Source organism: Aedes albopictus, chromosome 1 (genome assembly GCF_035046485.1).
Source record: "Aedes albopictus strain Foshan chromosome 1, AalbF5, whole genome shotgun sequence".
NCBI lineage: Eukaryota > Metazoa > Arthropoda > Insecta > Diptera > Culicidae > Aedes > Aedes albopictus.
In genome coordinates this window covers 81628679-81652974 of record NC_085136.1, presented here as the reverse complement: position 1 = coordinate 81652974, position 24296 = coordinate 81628679, and the positions used below count along the sequence as shown (strand labels likewise).

Below are 24296 nucleotides of genomic sequence, written 5' to 3'. Positions count from 1 at the left end.
ATTTCTAGAATGTGGAAAAACCGCTCTTGGAATTCCTCTCAGGATTCTTTGAGTATTCATCTTAGTGTTCTGGGGTAATCCCACTTAAAATTCTAGAACATTTTGGGAGAATTCCAAGGGAATGCTTCTTTTAGGATTCTGAGATAATCTATCACAAGATTCTGAGAGAAATCCTTCCAAGATACCCGAAGAGTCTTGCTGTCTATTCTAGATGAAATCTCTCTCATAATTCTAGAGGAACTGCTTTCAGAATTCTAGAGGAGTCTCTACAAAGATTCTGAGAGAATTTTTCTCAGCATTCCGAGAGAATTTATCTCAGTACTACACTCCAGTAACTCAGTCAATGTCAAACCGATTGACTTGATTTTTTTGTACATTGCTAGATACTGTGACTAGTTTATAGCAACAAGTGCCCAAAATAGGTGCTACTGCCCAAATGATCCCAGACCATACCATGAACTTGAACTATATGCAGCAAACGAATCATTTGATTGAATCGGCGAATCGACCGTGCTGACCCGATTCGAATCGATTCACAAAAATCGATGTCTAAGCCAGATTTACCCAATGCTAATTAGAACGTGCCGTGCACTTATTTAGGCGTTAGAAAATAACGAAACAAATATAAATAGAGTGAAAAAGGGTATTATCGGCAGGTTTGTTCTCTTCGTCATGGGGGTTTTTGTGGGCCAAATTGCCTGAAATTTGGGCATATAACTCAACTTAGTTGGGAAGGCATTGAGGCCAACTTTGAGATCAACATGCTTCAAAAAACCATCCATGACGAAGAGAACAAAACTGTCGAAAATGCAAGTTCCCCTATTTGCACGGCACGTTCTGAGTCGCATATTGAACACCCCAAATTCTCCATACAAACTTCGGTCATAAACTGTGAAGTCCCGTTCCAATGTTTTTCGAAAATATTACTTATAGAGTCCCAAACCACTGTTATTATTTTGGGATGAGACATAGCACGAACTTGTTATCGTTTGAAGAATTTCCAACCTCATCCTTTTACAAAACTGAAAAACTCAAGGAACGGTTTCTTTAGACCTTCTGAAAATGTCATTATGAAGAGCTTCGTCTACACTAGTGTATTGTGCGCTGCTATTGAAGTTCATTGAATCAGCAACAGATTCTCCATGAGGGAATAATTTCACCGAACGTGCTATTCAAACCCTTTTCATCTCCAAACATAACAGCACGGTTCAAGAGCTTGTGCTTAAATAATGTGCTTACGAAAGGGATCAATAACCCGTTTGACATTCATTGGAATACATTTTTCACATTGATGTGGATCACTGTTGTTTGTTTCACACTGACTGTAGTAGCGTATGCCAAATGGAAATTGATCCCAATTCGATGATACCCGCATATAATACACCTATGTGCGACCGCTTCGCATTGTTTGACAGAATATTCGATTTGATTACGGTTTTCATATTTTGTTTTTGACGAGGGGTTGCCTTGTGTTTGCTTGCCGTGAAATGTGTGACAAATTGACGTCTGTGTGGGCTGTCGTGTGTGTTGTGTGTGGCTAGGTGTTTTTCCCTATATGGCTGTAGGTATGGAAAATGGATTTCATTTTTTTTAATACACTCATCAATGTCAACAGCGAAAGCCAATGAAAGCAACCAATTATTTGGAGTATCATCAACTGTCACCATCGAAATGAATTTGAATACCAATTCCATATATAGTTAGTGTTGTTGTTTGGTTGTGTTTGGATGGTCTCTGTATCGTAACCGGAATTTTGATTTTCAACAATTTCAACAATAAATCAACTGAAAGAAACAAATTGCAACGAACGCCTCAAGTCCCACTTCCTTGCTCATATCATTCAAAATCTATAGAATCAGTCATTAAAGCGAATATTTGTGCACCACTCTCACCCAGGAAGGCAATGGCCACGTGGTAAGTCATCGAACAGTTTTCCGGTAGTGCGCCTTGCATATCAGTGAATTCGCAAAGTAGATCGCCAGCCAACGCGTATGCAGAATCTCAGCCTTTTCAGTAATTATTATCATTGCCTTGAGCTTCTAACAGTTGAAATTCGCACTTTCATGATTCATCATTTTAACGATTGATGCTGTCGGTTAAATTCATTTGAAGTTCGAATGTTGATTGAATAAATGAAGATCCATTCAAGCGCTGAAACACTTGTTGTTAAATCACATTTTGTATCGTTTGCGACATATTCAACCCTGTAGGACGCCTTTATCATCGTTCGAGTTGTTGTGATATCATTTCCATTCTCGCGATTGTAAATATATAGTAGCAGCGCAAATCCTGGTATCGCAATACAAAGGTTCAATACTAGGAAAGGAGGGAGATTGTAGTACAATTCTTCCAAACGACGCGACGACGGCTCGATTCAGCTTGGGAATTGTTATTTATAGTTGGACGGAATTGAAAATCGGCATCTTCGAAGATTGTGCAAACAGAGGTGACACAAACGGCGTCTTCGCTCAAACAGCTTTTTTTTTAGAATCGTAGAATTGTGAGTCTCGGTGTGCATTTTACACTTACAACCTTTAAAAAATCCAGGAGGAGAGCACACAAAGAATAGAATTATCTTCAAAGTTTATTTGAGGTGTATGAGGATTTTTTTTGGGTGGCTATATTTCTTCAAAGCCACAGGCCACCAGACAACCGACCTTGTCTTGAGCATCTATATACGTTTAATTACTAAACATCATTTAATAAATAACTAACAATAGTTATGGCTCCGCTCGGTCACGCCCAATGATCCCCAAGTCAAACTCCATCTGGTCTGCCCATCGTGCTCTCTGCGCTCCACGCCTTCTTGTACCAACCAGATCAGTAGCGAACACCAACTTTGCAGGCTTTTTATCCGGCATTGTTATCCTGTCCACCGTATCCCCTTCCGACTTTGGCCACTTTCTGGAAGCTAGGTTCACCGTAAAGTGCAATGGTTCATCCTTCTCCGCCACACACAGTCGAAGATCTTCCTTAGCTGGCGTCGCTCGAAAACTCCGAGTGCTTGCAGGTCCTCCCCGAGCATGGTCCATGTCTTGTGTCCGTAGAGGACCACCGATCAGCGTTTTGCACATGTTGCACTTAGTGCGTGGGTGAATCTTTTTCGACCACAGCTTCTTCTGGAGCCCGTACTAGGCACGACTTCCACTGATAATGCGCCATCGTATTTCACGGCTGACATTGTTGTCAGCCGTCAATAAGGATCCGAGGTAGACGAATTCCTCCACCACCTCGAAGGTATCCCCGTCTATATCGTCACGTTACTACCTAGCTAGACGAACCCGGTCATGTTCGGTTCCGTCTGACAGCATGTACTTCATTTTGGACGCATTCACCAACAGTCCGACCTTTGCTACAACTACTGCCACCGATCCAAATGTTCTGGTGATAATGTCCATGTCGTCCGCAAAGCACACAAATTGACCGGATTTTGTGAAAATCGCCGGCTGTTGAGCCCGGCTCGTCGCATCACACCTTCTAGAGCGATGTTGAAGAGTAGGCATGAGAGTCCGTTACCTTGTCGCAGTCCCCGGCGAGATCCGAATCAACTGCATAGTTCACCCGAAATCCTTACACAGTTTTGCACACCGTCCATCGTTGCTTTAATCAGTCTAGACAGCTTCCCAGGAAAGCCGTTTTCGTCCATGATTCTCCATAGCTCTGCGCAGTCGATACTGTCGTATGCCGCTTTGAAGTCGATGAACAGGTGATGCGTTGGGACCTGGTATTCACGGCATTTCTGGAGGATTTGCCGTACGGTAAAGATCTGGTCCGTTGTCGACCGGCCATCGATGAAGCCGGCTTGATAACTTCCCACGAACTCATTTGTTTTAGGTGACAGACGACGGAAGATGATCTGGGATAGCACTTTGTAGGCAGCATTCAAAATAGTGATCGCCCTGAAGTTCTCACATTCCAAATGGTCGCCTTTCTTGTGAATGGGGCAGATTACCCCTTCCTTCCACTCCTCCAGTAGCTGTTCGGTTTCCCAGATCCTGACTATCAGCCGATGCAGACAGGTGGCCAACTTTTCTGGGCCCATCTTGATGAGTTCAGCTGCGATACCATCTTTACCAGCTGCTTTATTGGTTTTGAGCTGGTGTATGGCATCCTTAACTTCCCTCAGCGTGGGAGTTGGTTCATTTCCGTCCTCCGCTGCACTGGCGTCGTCGTTTCTTCCGTTGCCGTGGGCTCCCGTGCCTACGTTCTCCACGCCGTTCAGGTGCTGATCGAAGTGCTGCTTCCACCTTTCGATCACCTCACGTCCGTCCGTCAAGAGGCCTCCGTCTTTATCCCTGCATGGCTCACGGCACGAAGTCGTTGCGGGATGCGTTGTGCTTCTGGTAGAACTTCTGTGTTTTTTGGGAACGGCACAGCAGTTCCATTTCTTCACACTCCGCTTCTTCCAGGCGGCGCTTTTTCTCCCGAAAGAGGCGGGTCTGCTGTTTCCGCTTCTGTTTGTAACGTTCCACGTTCTGTCGTCCCGGCTATTAATTAATGGGCGATTATCACAACCTTTCCGGATAGAACGGTCGGTGCGACAGGGTGACCCGATGTCGATGCTGCTCTTCGTGGTATATCTTCATCCACTCCTCACTCGGCTGGAACGTACTTGTGGTGGCGATCTCTGCGTTGCGTACGCTGACGACATCACGATCATAGCAACGTCAGCAAATACAATCCGTCGTATATTTAGCCTGTTCGCCTCTTATGAGCTCCTGTCAGGCGCAAAACTGAACCGGCAAAAAACGGTGGCGGTTGATGTCGGTTTTATCGACGGGGAGCCCCTGATGGTACCAGATGTGCAAACAACGGACAAAGTTAAGGTGCTGAGCGTAATATTCACCAATTCAGTGCGGCTGATGGTGAAGCTAAACTGGGACAGCTTAGTATCCAGGATTGCACAAATTATTTGGATGCATAGCATGCGATCCCTTACCCTGCAGCAGAAAGTGGTGCTGCTGAACACCTTCATCACGGCGAAAGTGTGGTATCTCTCATCAATTATTCCACCACAATGTGTACACACGGCCAAACTAGCAGCCACGATGGGGACGTTCCTGTTTAGAGGGCTGCCAGCACGTATTCCTATGCAGCAATTAGTACGCAGTAGAGAGAATGGGGGACTAAAATTGCATCTCCCATCAATCAAATGCCGCGCCCTCCTCGTCAACCGCCACTTAAGTGAAATGGACTCCCTACCCTATTACCACTCCATACTTGCTCAAAACACCCCTGTTCCTGCCGAATTCCCATGTTTAAAAACTGCTGTCCCAACAAATTCCATTGCTTCCTGACAACATCAAACAAAATCCTACTAGTGCGCAAATCCATATCTTCTACTTGATGCAAACTGAACCGCCGAGAGTAGAACGAAATGAAACCGGGTCGCAATTGGAAAAGGATCTGGAGAAATATTTCGACAAAAAAGCTGACAGCGAAGCAGCGTAGTGACCTGTACTTGTTGATCAACGAGAAGACCGAACATAGACGGCTAATGAACATCATTGGACGCAACAATGATCCAAACTGCCAGCACTGCTTGAGAAGCATAGAGACATTGCAGCACAAATTTTGTGAATGCCCTCGAGTGGCTCCGGCATGGTCGCTGGTGCAACGAACAGTTACGACGATTCTTGGTGGATGGCAAAGACCAACGTTCGACGATCTTTTTCGGCCAATTCTGGTCAACATTAGAGAAACTAATAGATTGCGAATCTTGAAAATCTTTATTAATTACATCAACTTTGTTAATGAATCTGTTAATAATAGAATCGATGTAAATGAGGTAGAATTCATTCTGAATCTAGATAATTAAGATTTTTTACATTCAAATATGTTATTTATGATGAAGAACTAAATAAACATTATTTTATAAAAAAAAAAAAACGGCACATCAGTTCCATTTCTTCACACTCCGCTTCTTCCAGGCGGCGCTTTTTCTCCCGAAAGAGGCGGGTCTGCTATTTCCACTTCTGTTTATAACGTTCCACGTTCTGTCGAGTTCCTTGCTGCAGCATTACCGCCCTCGCTGCATTCTTCTCCTCCAAAACCATTCTGCACTCTTCGTCGAACCATTCGTTCCGTTGATTCCTATCCACGTACCCGATGGTGCTCTCCACTGCGTCGTTGATGGCTGCTTTTACTGTTCTCCACCGGTCCTCTAGAGAGGTCGCATCGAGCTCGCCCTCGTTTGGCAACACTGCCGCGAGATTCTGCGCGTATGCTGAAACGACATCCGGTTGCTTCAGTCGCTCTAGGTTGTACCGTGGCGGTCACCGGTACCGTACATTGTTGATGACGGAAAATTTTGGGTGCATTTTGGCCATCACCACCGTCCGTCAATCAGAACGTGGTCGGTTTGCGATTCCGTCTGCTGAAGTGATCACCAGCTGCAACGACAAAGGAAACTGAGTAACGTTTGGCGAAACGGCTTCGCATCCGCCATCTTTCAGTTTTACTTATCAAAGTTCTCTAAGCCGCAAACATTGATTGATTGATTTGTCTTTATTTAAGAGACTTTCATTACCGCAAACATCCAATACAGTGTGTCGCATACATGATATTGAAAACAGCGACTTTCTGATAAAATCCCTGTATATATCCCTAAATGAGTCTCTGTATAAATTCCACGGAGGAATATCTACAGGAATTCCAGCAGAAAATTATTGAGAAACTCCTACGAAAATCTATGGATGAGTTAAATGTCTTGTTGGTTTTCTGAAGAAATACCTGACAAAAACCTTGCAGGCACTCCAGGGTAAACCTCTGGTAAAATTCTTGGAAAAATCACCGAAAGAATATCTTGAGAAATCCCTACAGGAATTCTTGGATAAATCTTTGGTTCTGTGGGATTCCTGGAGGAACATCTGGCTGAGCCCCTATCAAAACTTCTCGAGGAATCTTATACTTGGATTGTTGGCAAAATCAACCATCCGAACCGAAGATCCAATTGACGTATAGGGTTCTTGGCTTACTAAAAAATTTCATCGGAAACAGCGTCATTGCACCAGGATTTGAAGATATGGACATTATGACACTGGCATTGCCTAGCGGTTCAAAAGTTTACATTGTCAGATAGTTATTAGCCCGCTGAAAAAATTTGCTGGGAACAACATTCTTCTAGCTCATTGGAGTTTCGAGATATACGTGTTTGATTTTTTCATGCGCCATCTGGCGTAAATAAATCCCAATCAAAAACTCAATTTTCGGATAGTTCTTAGCTTGCTGGATATTTTTACCGAAGCCTACATCACTCTAATTTATTAGGTTTCCTGTTTCAATATTTACGACACTAGCGCCACCTAACGGATGAATCTCGTACTAAAGTCGCCGTTACCCGATAGTTCTTAACCTGCAGAACAACATTGCTGAAAACGGCATACTTCCAGCTCATTAAAGTTTCGAGATATAAGTGTTTAAACTTGTTTGACTATTAGTGTCATCTAGTGCATAAATCACGAACCATATACTTCATTTTCAGGTAGTTCTTAGCTTTCTGAACAACTTTGCCGAAGACGGAATCCTTCTAACTCATCAGAATTCTGAAATACATAATGTTGACACTGGTGCCTAGCGGCCGAATCTCCAACCAAGGTTCTATTTCATCGAGATCTTGAGGTATACATTGTGCAATGTTTTAACCAATTTTGGTATCCCTAGACACTGCGAGTTTTTCGGAAAGTTGTAAAAGTTTCATCAAAATCCATCGAAAGCAAAACAAAAGCTATGGCCATGTTTGTGCTTTTCCGATAAAAAATGTATGGCTAGATGCAGGTTAATCAAACAACATAAAGGAGGGTATAAGAACCCATCTCTTTCTTATTTAGGGCTCGACGTTCGCATTGGAACTTGGCCTGCCTTTTTTCAACTTAGTGTTCTTAGAGCATTTCCACAGTTATTAATTGGAGGGCTGTCTTTGCCTACCGTTGCATGAATTTGTATATTGTGAGGCAAGTACAATGATACATTATGCCCAGGGAGTCGAGACAATTTTCTTGACCGGAACGGGAATCGAACCCACCGTCTCCGGACTGGCGATCCATATCCTTAACCACTAGGCTAACTGGAGACCCCAAGAACTCATCTAATTTAACTGAAAAAATGAAGAATAAAGTTAATCAATTAATTGGGGCTATTTGAGGGATTGAAAAATATAAGATTGAACTATTTTTTTACATGCTATGCTATGAACTTAAGCATAAAGTGTGAAGAACGAACATGAGGTCAAATTTACGAATAAAAAAATAAGAAAAGAAAACATTAACATGAAAAGTTCTGACATGACTGCTGGTGGAGTTTCTAACGACTTTTCAGAGGAATGTTTGACAATATTCTGAAATCAGCTTCTAGCGAAACCTCGTGGAGCAATGTCATTCCAACAGAAATCTCAGAAGAAATTTTATCGGATGTCCATGATAAGTTGCTTTACTTCCTTCTACCTTTTAATAGAATACCCAGTGTAAAGGCTAAAAAAATTGGCGGAAATCCCAGACGCATTTTTAGCATTTTTTTTTTCTAAATATTTGTGCAAAACTTTTTAAATTCTCTCAAGATCTTTTGCGTTTCCTTCAAATTTTTTCCTGAAACTTCCTTAAGAAATCTATGAATTTTGGGAGAAACTCATCATCCTAATTTCTGAATAAAAACCTTCCGGAGTTTTGGACCGTAACTTGTCAAAACTTGTAATTCGCCTTAAATAATTGCCAGAATTTTTGAAAATGTGTCCACATTTCTGGAACTCAATATGCTACGAAAAATCATTCCCTAGAATTCTGGAAATTCTTCATCATTAGCGTAATCGAAGATGCCTTTGATCAGGCGCGTAAATAAGCGATTGTTAGCATCTCATTGATCATACCCAAACAAGCTCTCCCGAAGTGTAGACGTGGCCTTTTTTATTAACGTCACTTTAAACAATGAAGTTCATTCGTTACCTGTAGCTTTGCAATAAAACAATGTGTTCTTTCTCGCGTGTTGTTTTCCTAAGACCAAACCTATTCAGGTTATGGGACCAGCACGCTTCCACTGCGCAAAAGGGACAACTTTGCGAACTGGCAGTAAAAAGTCAAGTTACACCTGGAGGCCGTGGAAGTATTTAAAGCCTGCACGCAGAACTTGATGTACACAGCGCAACGAGTAACTTTCACGCAGCGACCGAAAAGACAAAAGAATTTTCACGCAGATTTGTGTAACACCGGATCAACACAAAAAATGTGCTGATCCGGTGTTACACAAATCTGCGTGAAAATCCTTTTGTCTTTTTGCTCGCTGCGTGAAAGTTACTCGTGCGCTGTGTTGTTTCATTTAAGGGTGTGCGGCGGACCCAGAACGGAAGATATTTCTTCAAATGTACCAGAAGGTGAAATCAACGCTAGTGAGCTTTATCTTGGATGAATGCTTGGAGATTTTATTTTGTTTTTTTTTTAATAATTCCTTTTATAATTTTTATAATACCGTAGCCAAAAAGTCTGTAGCAAGTCTGACGGTATTGCGGACGCAATTGGAGAAGCTCCGGATGCGTGAATGATCGTCGATAAGAAGTCATTTCCAGATGTTTGATGAACTGGTGTGGCAGTTGAAAACGGCGGGTGCGAAGTTGGAGGAGACCGATTTGGTGGCGCAACTGTTCCTCACCCTACCGGACAGTGTTTGACCCTCTTTTTACAGCGTAGGAGAATATCAACGGGGACGAACCAACTCTCGAGAAAGTAAAACAGCGTTTGCTAGTCGAGAAGATGAAGCGGTCCGATCGTTGTGAAGATCAATTTGATGATAAGGGCGCAGCTTTCGTTGGCGGAAGAACTAAGAAGCCGAAGAAGTTCACTGGTCGGGCATATGCAGCGTGATTGTCGACAGAAGCTGAAGAAAGACCAGGGTGAAGCTTATTGAGCAAGTGAACCAATCGGGACCCGTGAAGAAGTCCAAGAAGCTGGTATTCTGCGTGGACTCGGGATGTAGTGACCATTTGGTTAATCGCAAGAAATATCTTTAGTTGCTGAGGAAAATGGCGAAACCGTTCATAGTGGATATTGCCGAGGATGGCGTATCGTTGGTCGGAGAATACAAAGGAGAAATTCGAGGGGTCACGAAAGCCGGAGTTCAGATCGAGATGAAAAATGTGGTCTACCAGCCGGACCTGCGTGGAAGAGGCTATCCGAATCCGGCACAATGGATAAGACAAAGCGATTTTGAAACACGACGGTGGAATCATTGCAGAAGCGAATCTAACAGGTAACCTTTATAAGCTCGAGTTGATTGCAGACCCTGTTACCCCAACGGTTAATCTATCTGCGGTGGAGTAAAGCTCCATTTGTCACCGCCGTCTTGGGCATGCAAGTCAGCAAACGTAGAACAATTTAGTTAAGCACGCAATGGTCAATGATATCCCGGAGAAGCTGAAGGACGTAGGTTTTTGAGACAAGAGGTGTGTTAAATGCAAGCAATGTAGAGATCCGTTTGACAACAGTCATGAACGAGCGACCAGTCCGCTGGAACGTGTGCATTCGGACGACTGTGGACTTAAAGGCCCTCGAGGCTGCGATAGCTCTCGGTATTTCGTGTACTTTATTGATGACTACAGTCATTTCGCCATAGTCTACAACATCAAGAGAAAGTCGCAAGTATTTGAATGTTTCAAGGAATATGAAGCATTGAATGTCGTTTCAGTAAAACTTGAAAATTAGTAAGCTGACCGTGAACCAAGGAAGAGAGTACTGCTCGAATGACCAGCGGAAGTTCTTCAAGACAAAGGACATTCAAATTCATCCAACAATCGTTTATTCGCGTCAGCAAAATGGAGTAGCGGAGAGATTTAATCGCACACCGGTGGAAAAAAAATCGAAGCATGCTGATTGATTCAAGAATGCCTAAGAACATGTGATGTGAAGCTGCACTAACTGGTACGTACCTGATCGATCAACAGAAGTCCGAAAGCTGCTATTCCGGAGAAGGCTACACCAGCCGAACGTTGCACAGTGGGAAAAATCGACCCAAAAAAACGGATCTTTTAACGCCGCTGGTTTCGGTACGTAAAGTTGACCATTTCTAACGTAAAAAAATACGAGAAATCGATTGGTGCTAAATTAATTCACCGCACGGCACGGGAAGTGGTCCATTAGGCCCCATTTTGCCCTTTTTCATACAAGAAAAGAATCAAAATGTACTTTCAAACAACAAGCACGACTGTAGATCGTTGAAAATAGCTGCTGGTATAATTAGAGGTTCATAGCAATCATAAAATTACAATAAAGATCCTTGCAAATGCTTATTTTGCCCCATATGCCCCAACAACTGCCAGAAATTCACTCTTTTACTTAATTATGAATGGATTTTTGATGTTACTGATTTAAAGTTGATTTTTTGGCATAAACTAAAAGCGATAAATCTATTATCACCAGAATCATCTTCGGAAGTTGTCCTATTTTCATAGAAGGAGATTTAAAATGTATTTATAAGAAACAGATACTGCTAAGGAACGGTGTTGCAAAAAAATCTGTCATGGTTTTTCTCGGTTACGCGTTCGGCGGAATTGTGAATCGGCTGGCGGTGCTACGCCATCCGGCAACTTTTTCGGTTTGATCGGCGTGATTCTTGGTGCATTTCTGTTGATAGTGGTACATCAAAGATAAAATTTAATGCTCGTTGGCCTAGTAGCAAGTGACTGTTTCAAGTGTTATATAAGACTTGCGATCGGTTTATTAATTTCAGGCGTTTTAGAGTTCTGAGTGATTAGCACCTCACTTGCAAGCTTGCAGATGGTTGCATGCTGTGTCACGTTCGGCTACATTTTTAAAAGCCTCGTTCGTTTTTGCGCCGCGTTGGTGGCGCTACGCCATCCGGGAGTTTTTCACATATGAAAAGTGTTAGCAAAGAGGGCGCCATCGGTGCACGATCCACGATTTTATAAATTCAGTTTTTCTATCGGGGTGCCGGCATTCGTCTCCATTTTCGCGTTTCGGGCTACAATCAGTAATAACAGCGATAAAAGCTGCGCTTTTCACAAGATTTTGGTGATGCCATTGTGTGAATTTGGGAATGTTGCCACAATTCTGATTTGGTGATTACTACACACTTAAATTAAATTGCCGACCTCAGCAAACGGATTGCCGAGAATCCAACAGCTGAGAATCCGGTAATAATTTTCACTGAATCTCGGTAAAAGTTTTACAGAGATGTCGTTAAAACTTTGCCGAGATCTCGGTAATCCAACTTTTTACCGAGATCTCGGCAAAGTTCACCGAGATTCGGTAATGGTTTACCGAAATCTCGGTAAAATTTTTACCGAGAATCAGTAAATATTTTACCGAGATATCAGCTGTTGGAAGTCCAAAATGACACTATGCGAGGAAGCTGATTATACAAAACCGGAGGATCTACATTGAACAACAAAAGCTACTCAATAAATGGGTGAGACCTTTCCAATATTCATTATATGACATTCCATTTTATTATATTTACATACAATATTTCAACCACGTTTAACCACATTTATCTGGAGCGTTTGGTACGGTATGTCCACGCATCCTTCCTCCCCTGTAGATTCGAGAAATGCTTCGACGAAGGAACAACTGTTCAAAAACTCGAGGTATTTCGAAGAATCATCTCTGCGGTTAATGCAACGCAGTAGGCCTGGCCGCTTTGACGCTTGTATCATATCTTTGATATGCTGCAAGCTTCAATATTGACAAGAAAGGTAATTGGGCGTGATCTAACCCGATTACTTTCCAGGATGCTTTCTCGTACTGGCTGCGTTTGTATTAGATTAGATTAGATTAGATTAGAAACAGATACTGCTAAGGAACGTTTAGTTAGTTTGAGGTTCAATTGGCAGCTAACAGTAATTATGCGCGTATATGAAAGATCTTTTCCCTATTTTACCCTACATGCCCCAAAACCTGCTGGGTAATAACATATTGTGTATGGTTTTGCAATGTCACTGATTGCAAAACATAAATAAGATCATTCTTGATATATACGAATGAGGTTTATCGATTAATACTAGAATCATTCTTGGAATGGTACAAACATATGTCCATTTTACCCCAATTTGCCCTGCTTTTTATGTAATGAATTATAAGCTAATAAATAAATCAATTAAATCAATAAAATAATATCCCTTATTTTCATTGGTGCTGAAACCGATGTAATCGAAAATACAGTCATATATTCGACTCTTTCTATAATTTAAGCTTCTCATGGGGAATTAGGGTATAATAAGTATTTTATAAAATGTCCCAAATATAAACAAAACTGATTAAATAGGCCGTCTTAAAGTACCAATATGTATATATTAAAGATGCTACATTTTATCAATTCTGAGCATATTTGCCACATATTAAGATTAAGATTAATGCTTATTATGCCCACCAGTTCCCCACCAAAAGCAAGAACTGGAAAAAAAGTCATATATTATAATTGTCCTTTTGATTACATTGGTTTCAGTACCAGAAGTCGATTAATTCGGACATAAGCAAACACAAGAAATCAATTTATTCATGAGACGACAAAAAATCAGGGCTAATTGGGGTAAAACGGACAGCTGTTTTTACCCTGCTGTGATTCTAAAGCTAATCGATAAACCGTATTTGTATGTATCAAAAATGGCTTCATGTTGCAACCATGATGTAGAGTGATGTTACAAAACAATACAAAAAATGTTATCATCCAGCAGTTTTTGGGGCATGTATGGTAAAATAGGGAAAGATTTTTTATATACGAGTATGATTACTGTTAGCTGCCAATTACCCCAAAAACTAATTTTAACGGTTCTTAGAAGTATATGTTTCTTATAAATACGTTTCAAATCTCCTTTTTATATGAAAATAGGGCAAAATGGGGCAAATTGGACAACTCCCGAAGATGATTCTGGTGATAATAGATTTAGCGCTTTTTGTTTATGCCAAAAAAAATCAACTTCAAATCAGTAACATTAAAAATCCGTTCATAATTAGGTAAAAGTGTGTATTTCCAGCAGCTGTGGGGGCATATGGGTCAAAATAAGCATTTGAAAGGATCTTTAATGTATTTTTTGATTGCCATGAATCTCTTATTATACCAGCAGCTATTTTCAACGATCGACAGTCGTGCTTGTTGTTTGAAAGTACATTTTGACTTTATTCTTGTATGAAAAAAGGGAAAAATGGGGCAAAATGGACCACTTCCCGTGCCGTGCGGTGAATGAATTTAGCACCAATCGATTTCTCGTATTTTTTTACGTCAGAAATGGTCAACTTCACGTACCGAAACCAGCGGCGTTAAAAGATCCGTTTTTTGGGTCGATTTTTCCCACTGTGCGTTGGATGAAAGCTAAACCAGATATAGGGAAGCTGCGAATCTTGGCCTATGCCTGGGTACCGAGTCAACTGAGAAAGAAGCTGGATGATTCGAGTCGTGCATTGGTCATGATAGGTTATGCTCCCAACGGGTACCGTTTGTGGGACTGATCATCAAGGAATGCTCGACGTATTGAATTGCTGTAGACGTAGTGGATGCCGGTTTCCAAGCCTATGTCGAAGTAACGGATGATGAATACGAAGAGGCAGAGAATCCATTCGATGATGAAGAAATGAATTTGCAGAAGAGGGGCCAAGTGAAGCAAATCCTGGTGAGCTCCCTTCGCAACTAAGACGTGAAGACTGTGTAGAGTCCAACACGAGGCGCAGCGAACGGGAGCGCAGGCTCCCAGATAACTTTTTGAACTATTTCACCGGTTTAAGAGCGACATCTGATGGTAAAACGTCCTCTCGCCCAGATCCTCCAAATTTCTATGATGAAATCATTGATCGTGACTGTTAGATTGCTGCTATAAATGACAAGCTCAAATCCATGGACGACAAGGAAGTGTGGAAACTGGTTCGATGTCCTGCTGGAGCAAGATCGCTGCCATCCAAATGGGTATTCTGTACGAAGCATGACGAGAATGGTAATACGATCAGGCATAAAGCGAGACTCGTTCCCAAGTAACACACTTGTCATAAATGAGTGACGGCGGCGCAAGTTTTTTTTTGCACAGAAGTCACTGTGTCTTACTTCTAGCAAGTAAGTGTTTATTTGTTAAAAGTAAGTCACAGTGACTTCTGTACAACAAAAACCAACGCCGCCGTGACTGTTCTGTGACAAGTGTGTTACTTGGGTTGTCACGGGCTATCTTCAGAAACCTGGAGTGGATTTTCAAGATACCTATGCACCAGTCAGTGGTGAAGCTGACTACCATCAGAATGGTGCTAGCGGTCGGAATTCAAAAGAAATTCTACGTGAAAACCGCCTTTCTGCATGGCGAGTTGCAAGAATCGATCTTCATGACAATTCCGAAGGGAGTGAAGACTAAATCTGGTTACGTATGTCGGTTGCAGAAATCACTTTATGGCCTTAAGCAATCATGGTGCAACTCGGATTCCAGAGATCGAAACACGATAATTGTATCTATGTTCTAATAGGAAGAACCAAAGAAGAAACTATTTGTTTGCATGTTGATGACCTCCTTATGGTTGGACCCCAATAACGCATAATCGAAGATTTAGAGAAGAAGCTGACTCAGGAATTCAAGATGACGGATTGCGGTGGAGTGAATTACTTCCTTGAAATGAAATTCAATATGATCACGTGAGTGGTCAATGCTACTGTCCCAGACTCTGCCATTGAGAAAATTGTGGAAAAGTTTTGGATGGAGGAATGCAACTCAACTCGAAGTCCAATGGAAAGATGCCTACAACTTAAACGAAATAGGGTGTGTGTGCCATCAGTAATCTCATGCTCCCATTTTCATCCTATTCGAAAACAAGCGATTACGGCACCGATTGACTCCGTTCTTTTTGTTTTCAAGGGTGCTCACTTCTAACAAAAAATACAAAAATAAGAAACAAAACAAACAGCGCTTCAATCCTTTGTTTTTCGTGGGATGAAAATGGGAGCCACATGCTTAATAAGGGAACCAATACCCTACTACTGAAGAAATCCAGAAATAGCAGGCAACTTTAGTGTGTGAGTGTTGGTGCTTCTATTTTAGGCGACAATGACGTCTGCCACGCCAAGTTGCAGGTCAATGTGGGGAAGGGAAAGTGATAATTGCAATCGTTTGTATCCACAGCAGACCAAATATATCTCTACGTCTGCACAAATTCATGCGGAGTCAGAGTTTTGGTGGTATAAGGTTGGCAGAGGGTTCACACATTGGTGTGTAGATGCCAGGGGGTAAGGTAGAAGTGTTTTACTCTATAGATCATGCGGCACAGTAGGCGTTATCCGATAGATTGACGCTATGCTGTGAAAGCTGTAAGGAAGGGAAATGGATTTTTTAACCCGTTTCTGCTCTACCGATGGCTATGAACATGTGAATATGAATGAGTTGTAATTGTAGAGAGGAAGGAGAAAACAGATTACAAACAATCAGAAAACTCCCATTGACAATCTGTTGATTAACTTAGTCAGTTGTTAGCTTCTATCCCATGGATGAATCGTCTTTGATCATCTAAGCATAATTAAAGTCAGTTGAATCACTGTCTGTCCAAGTTGCAATTACAACCAATCAAACAAGCACACGTTTGCAGCAGAAGAAACAGAGCTTCTAATCATTCCTTAGCTTTGCTTCATCATGTGACCTTTCTGATCCAGCTGACAGTCCACCTCTTCGGATGGTGAAATTATTCCTCACCGAAAAATCAACTCTGGGTATTGATTTTCTAAATTCCCATTCACTCTGGAATGAAATTTGACTAATTGGAAATTGAATGCCAACGTACCATGTGCTGCCATGTGTACTGCACACCGTACCTACACTACCCGTCGTTGTACGTAGAATTTTCAACGTCCGATTATTGTAGAACGAGAGAGGCATCCTGTTTGATGGCATAGTCCTACATGGCCCGAAGCTGTTGAAGGCAGTTGCAGTTCTTGTTGCACTGCTGCTGCCGCCACTCTGCTATCGCATTTGTTGAGTTTGCACAGACAAATCGAATATAGCATAAAGACACGCAATCAGTGTCGGTTCACCCATTTGGACGGTGCATTAAACAAAAGGATTGCCAGACTGGAACGAAAGGGGTCAGCATTTTCGGGATCACTCCTTATGGGCACCACACCATACATTTGCAATCACTACTAACTGATGATGGTTGAATGTTACTACCAAAACCAAAGCAATGGAATGTTGGCGAGTGGGGTCCGACCTAGATTCCAACAGTCAGTGCATTCAGGCGAAGCGTGTTCCGGTCGAATTTACATGCGGTGCCAAATCGGTACTAAACATGGGACTCCGTTACAACTAATGGGTCACGGGTTTGTGGCATCCTGGTCGGGCTTTTATGGGTGCAAGATTGATGAGCGTTTAATTGGAAATGGCGTTTGGTCAGCTGGGTCTTTTCAGATCAATGCCTGACGGGAAGGTAACGTTATCTTTCTGGATCCGATTGGATTAATGTGGTGTACGGGTTTTATTACAGCCACTGCACTGTAATGCCTACAGTGGTTAAAAAGACTTACAAGATATCATCAACAAAATGTCTCGAAGAATAATTTGAGAATTGGTTAACTCAACACTCGGCCTAAACTGCAAAAACAGGTAATTGTCAGTGAATACATTTTTCAACTAAGTTTTATGAGTCGATTGGTATATAAAACTTGACCTCTCCGGGGGCTCTATCCAATTTTCGTTTTTGCAGTGAACATATAGCCTTTCGGTACACCTTGGTGCACGAGAAAGGCAAAAAGCGTTTATGTTTCCAACCATTCAACAAGGCGCACATGCAGTCATAGAGAACAACTTTTGAAAACTTCGTTAATACTAGACAAAAGACGGCAATTAAACGTACTGTTGCTTCGCTGGGAATGACCACGTCGGAACAGGTGTGTTTGCCAATCCTGAATTATAAATAAACTACCGCTTCGACTAGAACAATAGAGTGCCATTAAATGTTGGTGGGAGTGTGGAATATTTTCCGCAAATACAGTGCGAAAGTAGGTAAGCTGTGGAAGTTGTCAAGTCTTTCTCATTGAGCTTGGGTATTTTTAGATGTATATCCCTAGTATTAAACTTAGATTTTACCATTTTGGTGATACAAACTTCAAGATTCTCTAAATATTCACTTCTAGGAATTTAAGCAAATTTCTATTCGAAAGGGAATCGAACATATATGCATGAGCCCCAAAAAAATCAACGAACGTCTCCACCCCCAAAACCAACATGACTTTAGAAAGACGAAACATCATCACCCCCCCCTCATAGGTAATGGGAAACCATTTGTCTGACAATTTGCCAAAATCCAACAGAACAAATGGCCACCGATTTGTCGGAAGCCAAACGGTTAAAACAATCCGCTCATCCCATCTTCAAATTCCCCGGCAGAAGTAGAGGTGGTGCGGCATCGTCACTGCCGTAGAGGTATAACTTACTCCAACCGCAAAGTATCTACCATACTCTATCCGACACCATACCGAGCGACCGACTGATCGACCTACTACCTACAGGAGAGAAAAGGCATGGAATTAATTATCCGGATTTGAATTTATTAGCCTCTCTTTGCGCACATCCTTGAAGTGCTGGTGGTGGTACTACTACTGTGGATAGAGGAGATTTGTGCAAAACGGTCAGGGATCTAGAAATTATTACTTTGTGATGATTGATATAAGATTCTTGTACCATTTGGGCAGGTTTTCCCTGTTTTGGGCACTTGCCGCTATAACTAGGTCAATTTCAAACCGATTGATTTGAAATTTTGTGTACGTTGTTAGGTACGTACAGTATCTAACTCTGTACAAAAATTCAAATCAATCGGTTTGGAATTGCCTTAGTTATAGCGGCAAGTGCCCAAAATAGGTACACCTGCCCAAATGGTACAATACCCTATGTACTTTTTTTCATACTGTGAGTGCTACAGAAGATTTCACGTGGTTGATAACCACGAAAGCGTTTCAGGGGGTCCCAAGGGGTTTCAGCGGAGCCCCTGGAGATCTCATGGGAGGTATCGAGGGTCTAAACAAAGGTCTAAACAATTACAAAGAGTTTCTGAACATTTTCGTCGGGTTTTGAATGCGTTACGTTCGGGGGTTTCCGATTGTATCACGTGCGTTACATGGGGTCCGAAAGGGTCCTAAGTGGGTTTTGGAGGCATTTCAGGAAGTCTTACAGCATTTTAAACTGGTTTCAGAGGCGCTGAGGTTCGAGGGGGTTTAAGGAGGATTCGGAGGCATTTCAGGAAGTTTCAGAGCTTTTTTGGTTGGAATCAGAGCGTTACGCAGGAGTTTTCGGGGGTTTCAGAGCGTCTCAGGTGCGTTACATGGGGTCCGAGGGGGTTTAACACCTATGTGTTGCCTGAGCCTCATTTTACACCCAATTTCAAAACTTCAAAAATCTGATTCTCAGCCGTTTCTCAACGAAAGATAATGAAATTTTGACAGTATGTAACCGGATTTTTCCGTTGTTCCGGATTTATGGCCGGGGGTACTGGGGTAACCTCCTTATCAAATAGAGGTGCAACCTATTTTTTGCCTTCGAAAACTAGCTAGCGGCATATCAAACTTCATGATTTTGCAAAACAAGAGTATTGGACCATGTTTCCAGAATTTTCGGATATACTGGCCACTTCTCCGGATGTTCCGGAAACCTGGTACCTCCAGGGAAATGGCCACTTTCTGACCAGTTCTGAATCCTAGCTTGCGACATATCAAACTTCATGATTTTGCAAAACAAGCGTATTGTACCATGTTTCCAGAAATTTCGGATACACTGGCCACTTCTCCGGATGTTCCAGAAACCTGGTACCCCCAGGGAAGCGGCCAGTTTCTGACCGGCTCTGATACCTAGCTTGGGACAATTCAAACTCCATTATTTTGCAAAATCATAAAGTTTGATGTGTCGCAAGCTATGTTTCAGAGCCGGTCAGTAAGTGGCCACATCTCTGGGGGCACCAGGTTTCCGGAACATCCGGTGAAGTGACCAGTACATCCAAAATCTCTACAAACATGGCCCAATACTCTTGATTTGTAGAATCATACAGTTTTATATGTCGTAAGCTAGGTTTCAGAACCGGTCAGAAAGTGGCCACATCCCTAGGGGCACCAGGTTTCCGGAACATCCGGAGAAGTGGTCGGGGTTTCGGAGGGTCATAGGATCTGAGTGGATTTTAGGAGGAATCTAGAGACATTTATGAATGTTTCAGAGCATTTTTGGCGGGATTTAGACTGATTACGGAGGGACCGAGGGGTTAAGGGGGATTTTGGAGGCATTGCAGAAAGTTTCAGAGGAATTTAAGATACCCCATCATAATATCTTTTGAAACGCCCCTGAAATATTTAAAGGTGTTCTTGAAACCCCCTGATACGACTCTGACCTGAAAAGCCTCGAAACGCCCCTGGAACCCCCTCAATCCCATTTAAACGTCCTTGAAATCATCATAATCAATTTGAAATGCCTCTGAAACCCCTTTGGACGTCTTTAATGGGCTCCATAAGCCCCTGAGACGCACCTGGAAACCCCTTGAAATGCCTCTGAAATGCTATCTAACGCCCCTAAAGCCTCTAGGAACGCCCTTAAAATGTTCCTGAAACGACCTAAAACTCTCTGAAATGACTTTGGAATACCTTGAAGCGCTCTTCAAACCTCTTTCAACGACCTTCAAAGGCTCCTATAACCCCCTTAATTGCCCTTGAAGCCCCTTGAAACGTCCCTGAAACTCCCTTTATACTATTGAATGTCCCTGAATTCCTCGTATTCCCATTATAACGTCAACAAATCCAGACAGAACCCCCTTGAAAGACTCCTCAAATCCCTTGAAACAACCCCCTGAAACGCCCCTGAAGCCCCTTGGATCCATCTTTTTTGGCCTTTCTGGGAACTTTCTAGAAACCCCTTAGTCCTACCTCAAACGCCTCGGAGCAAGACCTGTTCTCGCGAACTGGTAGTCCAATGTTTAATTTATCTTAACAAATAGGGTCTGGGACCATTTGGGCAGGGGGATCTATTTTGGGCAATTGGTGCAATAACTCAGTCAATTTAAATCCGATTGACTTGCATTTTTGATCATAGCTAGATACTGAACGTATCTGATCGTGTTCCAAAAATCAAGTCAATCGGTAAAAAAAGGCTGAGTTATTGCAGCAAGTGTCCAAAATAGGTCCCCCTGCCCTAATGGACCCAGACCCGATGTCAGATTTTAGATTTTTAGGTTCATGGAAGTTTCAGAAGGGTTTCGGAAGGGGTTTCCAAAGCTTTTAGGGGGGTTTTAGGTATGTATCAGAGGCTTATAAAGGCTTTTCAAAAAGTTTCAAGCGGGTGCCGAAGGGATTTTTGTATATTGGATGATGCTCCTGATATCCGTTGAAGTCCCCTAGAATGACTCTGCAACCCTCTGCGACCTCTAGAACATTTATGGAATGCCCTTGAGACCTCCAAGAACCCGCTAAAACGCCCCTGTAACTCTACTGAAGAAGCTTGAAATCTTTAAGGAAGACCCTTGACCCTTGGAACAACCTAAAATTTAATAAAACCCCTAAAATCTCCTGAAACTTAAAAAAAACATGAAATGCCCATAAAACCCTCTAAAGCACCCTTGATACTCCTAGAAACATCCCTGAAAAGCCTGGAACGCTACTAAATCTACCTGGAACTAATACCGACGCTGCTGAAACGGCTTTGAATACCCCCTGAAACGCTCTGAAACATCCCTGAAATCCCTCGAACACCCCTTAAATCTCCTAGAACGCCAGTGAAACTCTTTGAAAATCTCTGGAACACCCCTAAAAAGGCCTGGAATACCCTGAAATCCTTTGAAAACCCCCGGAACGCCCCTGAAAAACACTGGAACAGCCGCGAAACGCTTAGAACGCCTGAAAACCCCTGGGTTGACCCTGAAATCTTCTGAAACTCTCTGACACGCTCCTTGTTCCTCTGAGAACATCGTTGAACTGCCGTAGAAGAACTCCTTGAAACCCCCTGTAACGCCCCCGAAACACTTTCTGATGGAACGCTCCTTTAAATTCCATTGAATGCCCCTGAAACCCCCAGGAACAGTCCTGAAACTCCTTGAAAACCTTTGGAATCTTGTCCTTGAATTTCCTGAAAACCTCTGAAACGTCTCTGATATCCCCTGGTAAGCACCTGAAACTCCTTGCACATTCCGCGAACGCTTCTGAAATCATCTGGAACAAACCTTTGAAACCCCCTGGAACCCACCTGGAAGGCCTCTCTAACCCCTTAAAACTCCCTATCTGGAATAACCCTGGACTTGGAACGACCTTGAAGTCGAAAAAAAAATCTGACAGTCATGCTAACAGTTTAGGATATGCCCGATGAGAATGTAATTTTTAACAATGCAAAAATGTTAAGGACATCTTTTCGGTTCTAGTAACAATGGTGCCACCTTGATATTTATTATTTGTTTGCCGATACAGCTTATCATGTAATATCAATTTCTTGAGTTGTGAAGAACAATAAACCTTGTACATTCAGTGGAATCGAGTTCATTTCGGAGATGGTCAAGTGGCTCCGTAGCTTGGAGGAAAGAAGCGCCCATCTAGCGAATTGGGAGTCGTGGTTTCAGTTCCCATCGGAGCACGTGGTTTTATTTTCATAATTCAGTATCTCCATTTGTCCATCAAACCCGTGTTTCTGTTGAGTGCATGAATGTCAGAGCAATCATACATTATATTTCTGTTATGTCCAAGACCTCTTATCGGGTACGAGTGAATCCCATTATACATGTTCATGGTCTTTAATTTTCACAGCTGCTTTTCTTGTATGGGGGCTGTCCATAAACCACGTGGTCGTTAGGGGGGGGGGGGGTTCGGCCAATGACCATTTTGTATGGACAAATAAAAAATTTTGTATGGACTAATGACCACGCGGGGGGGGGGGGGGGGGTTGAAAAGTCCCAAAAAAATGACCACGTGGTTTATGGACAGCCCCTTGGAAAAATCCTCTGGAGGAGTTCACAACGGTGAGAATATTTACAAAAAAATTGAAGAAGAAAAATGCAGATAATTATTTGCGAAACATCATAAGAAATTGAGGAAGATTTCTTAGGACGGCTGAAGTATTAGATCACAGCGTATCCGTCTAGTCTAGTCTTATCCCGTCGTCCCCTAGATAGGTCCCTTGATGATCGGGATACACAATGTACAGCCAACGTAGATAGTACGGTGGCACCTGTGCAAAACAAAACCTAGCAGCCTCCAGGGGTCTAACTCAACGTATTGATTCATTATCTACCTATCTGCAACGTTGATGTTTCCGAACCTTCTGAGCGCTGCTCACAGTTTGGATTATGTGACGTGACCAACATAAAATGATTACCTGTAATAATAGAATAATTTAAGCTGCGGTGAATAGGTCATCATGAAACATTATTTTCGAGTAATAAATCACACCGAACCGGGATAGTTACATGGAAAATATTCATTCTGCCCATCAACTTCAAACGGAATCAATGATTCCACTTCATTTGCTATATTAATAGTAGTTTGCTTTCGATGTTTGTAGATTTGTGCATAATTAAATGTGTTGCATCCGGTATGTAATATCGATGTCGGCTCGCCTGGATTGCGTGAACCCTCCTGTATGTATGATTGCCAACACGCTTCAAACGCTCTCTTTACCTATTCTGTATCTAAATAAATTGAACATTCCCAAATTGCCGCCGCCCCAGCCGCAAACACATTATCGCATTCCCAGTAATCGGTTGAGATTTTCTCGTTTCATACCTGAACCCGTGGCGGCGCACCATCATCATCATCACCATCACCATCCAGTGATATCCGAGTGCTATGACGAGCGCTTCAAGGCCTACAATGTGTCGTGCTATTCGTTCATCTCCTTTCCGGAAGCGGACTGGGCGACGGCCCAGCAGATTTGTCGGCTGAACGGAGCCCAGCTGGCGTCGATTTCGACCACCGATGAGCAGAGGTAAGTTTTAAGGGTAAGGGGAACCCGGTCCAAAATGTACAGATGGGGTAAAATGGCCCGACTCATAAAAGCATTCCTGGATATAATTCGATTATTACTGTAGGTGAATTGTGCCAAGATTTGATTGCATAAAACACCGTTCTAGAAGCCAGGCAGGCAAACACACGAAAAATCTTTTGTTTACAAATGAAAATGGGTAAATTCCGATTTTTCATGATTGCAATTATTAAGGTTTTCTGGTGATATTATAACACAGTGCAATTTTTTTTTCCTCTAGAGCTCGGGTTGAGATTTGCTCTAGCACGTCACAATTTCTAGCTATACCTCAATTTATAAGGCAAAATATGCGATTTTAGGTTTTCTTTATTGCAAGCCATTAAGCATGAAATTGTTTTCTTAACCG

At 42.4% G+C, this 24296-nt stretch overlaps 1 protein-coding gene across 1 annotated transcript in view; it reads left to right on the top strand.

Moving 5' to 3' along the window:
• The window catches only part of LOC109407380 (uncharacterized), a 136361-nt gene that overhangs the window by 51923 nt on the left and 60142 nt on the right, over nucleotides 1-24296 (top strand). The window contains exons 7-8 of the mRNA XM_062844906.1: nucleotides 1897-1914; nucleotides 23740-23893. Of these exons, the coding sequence (XP_062700890.1) occupies nucleotides 1897-1914; nucleotides 23740-23893 (172 nt within the window). The remainder of the gene's footprint in view (nucleotides 1-1896; nucleotides 1915-23739; nucleotides 23894-24296) is intronic.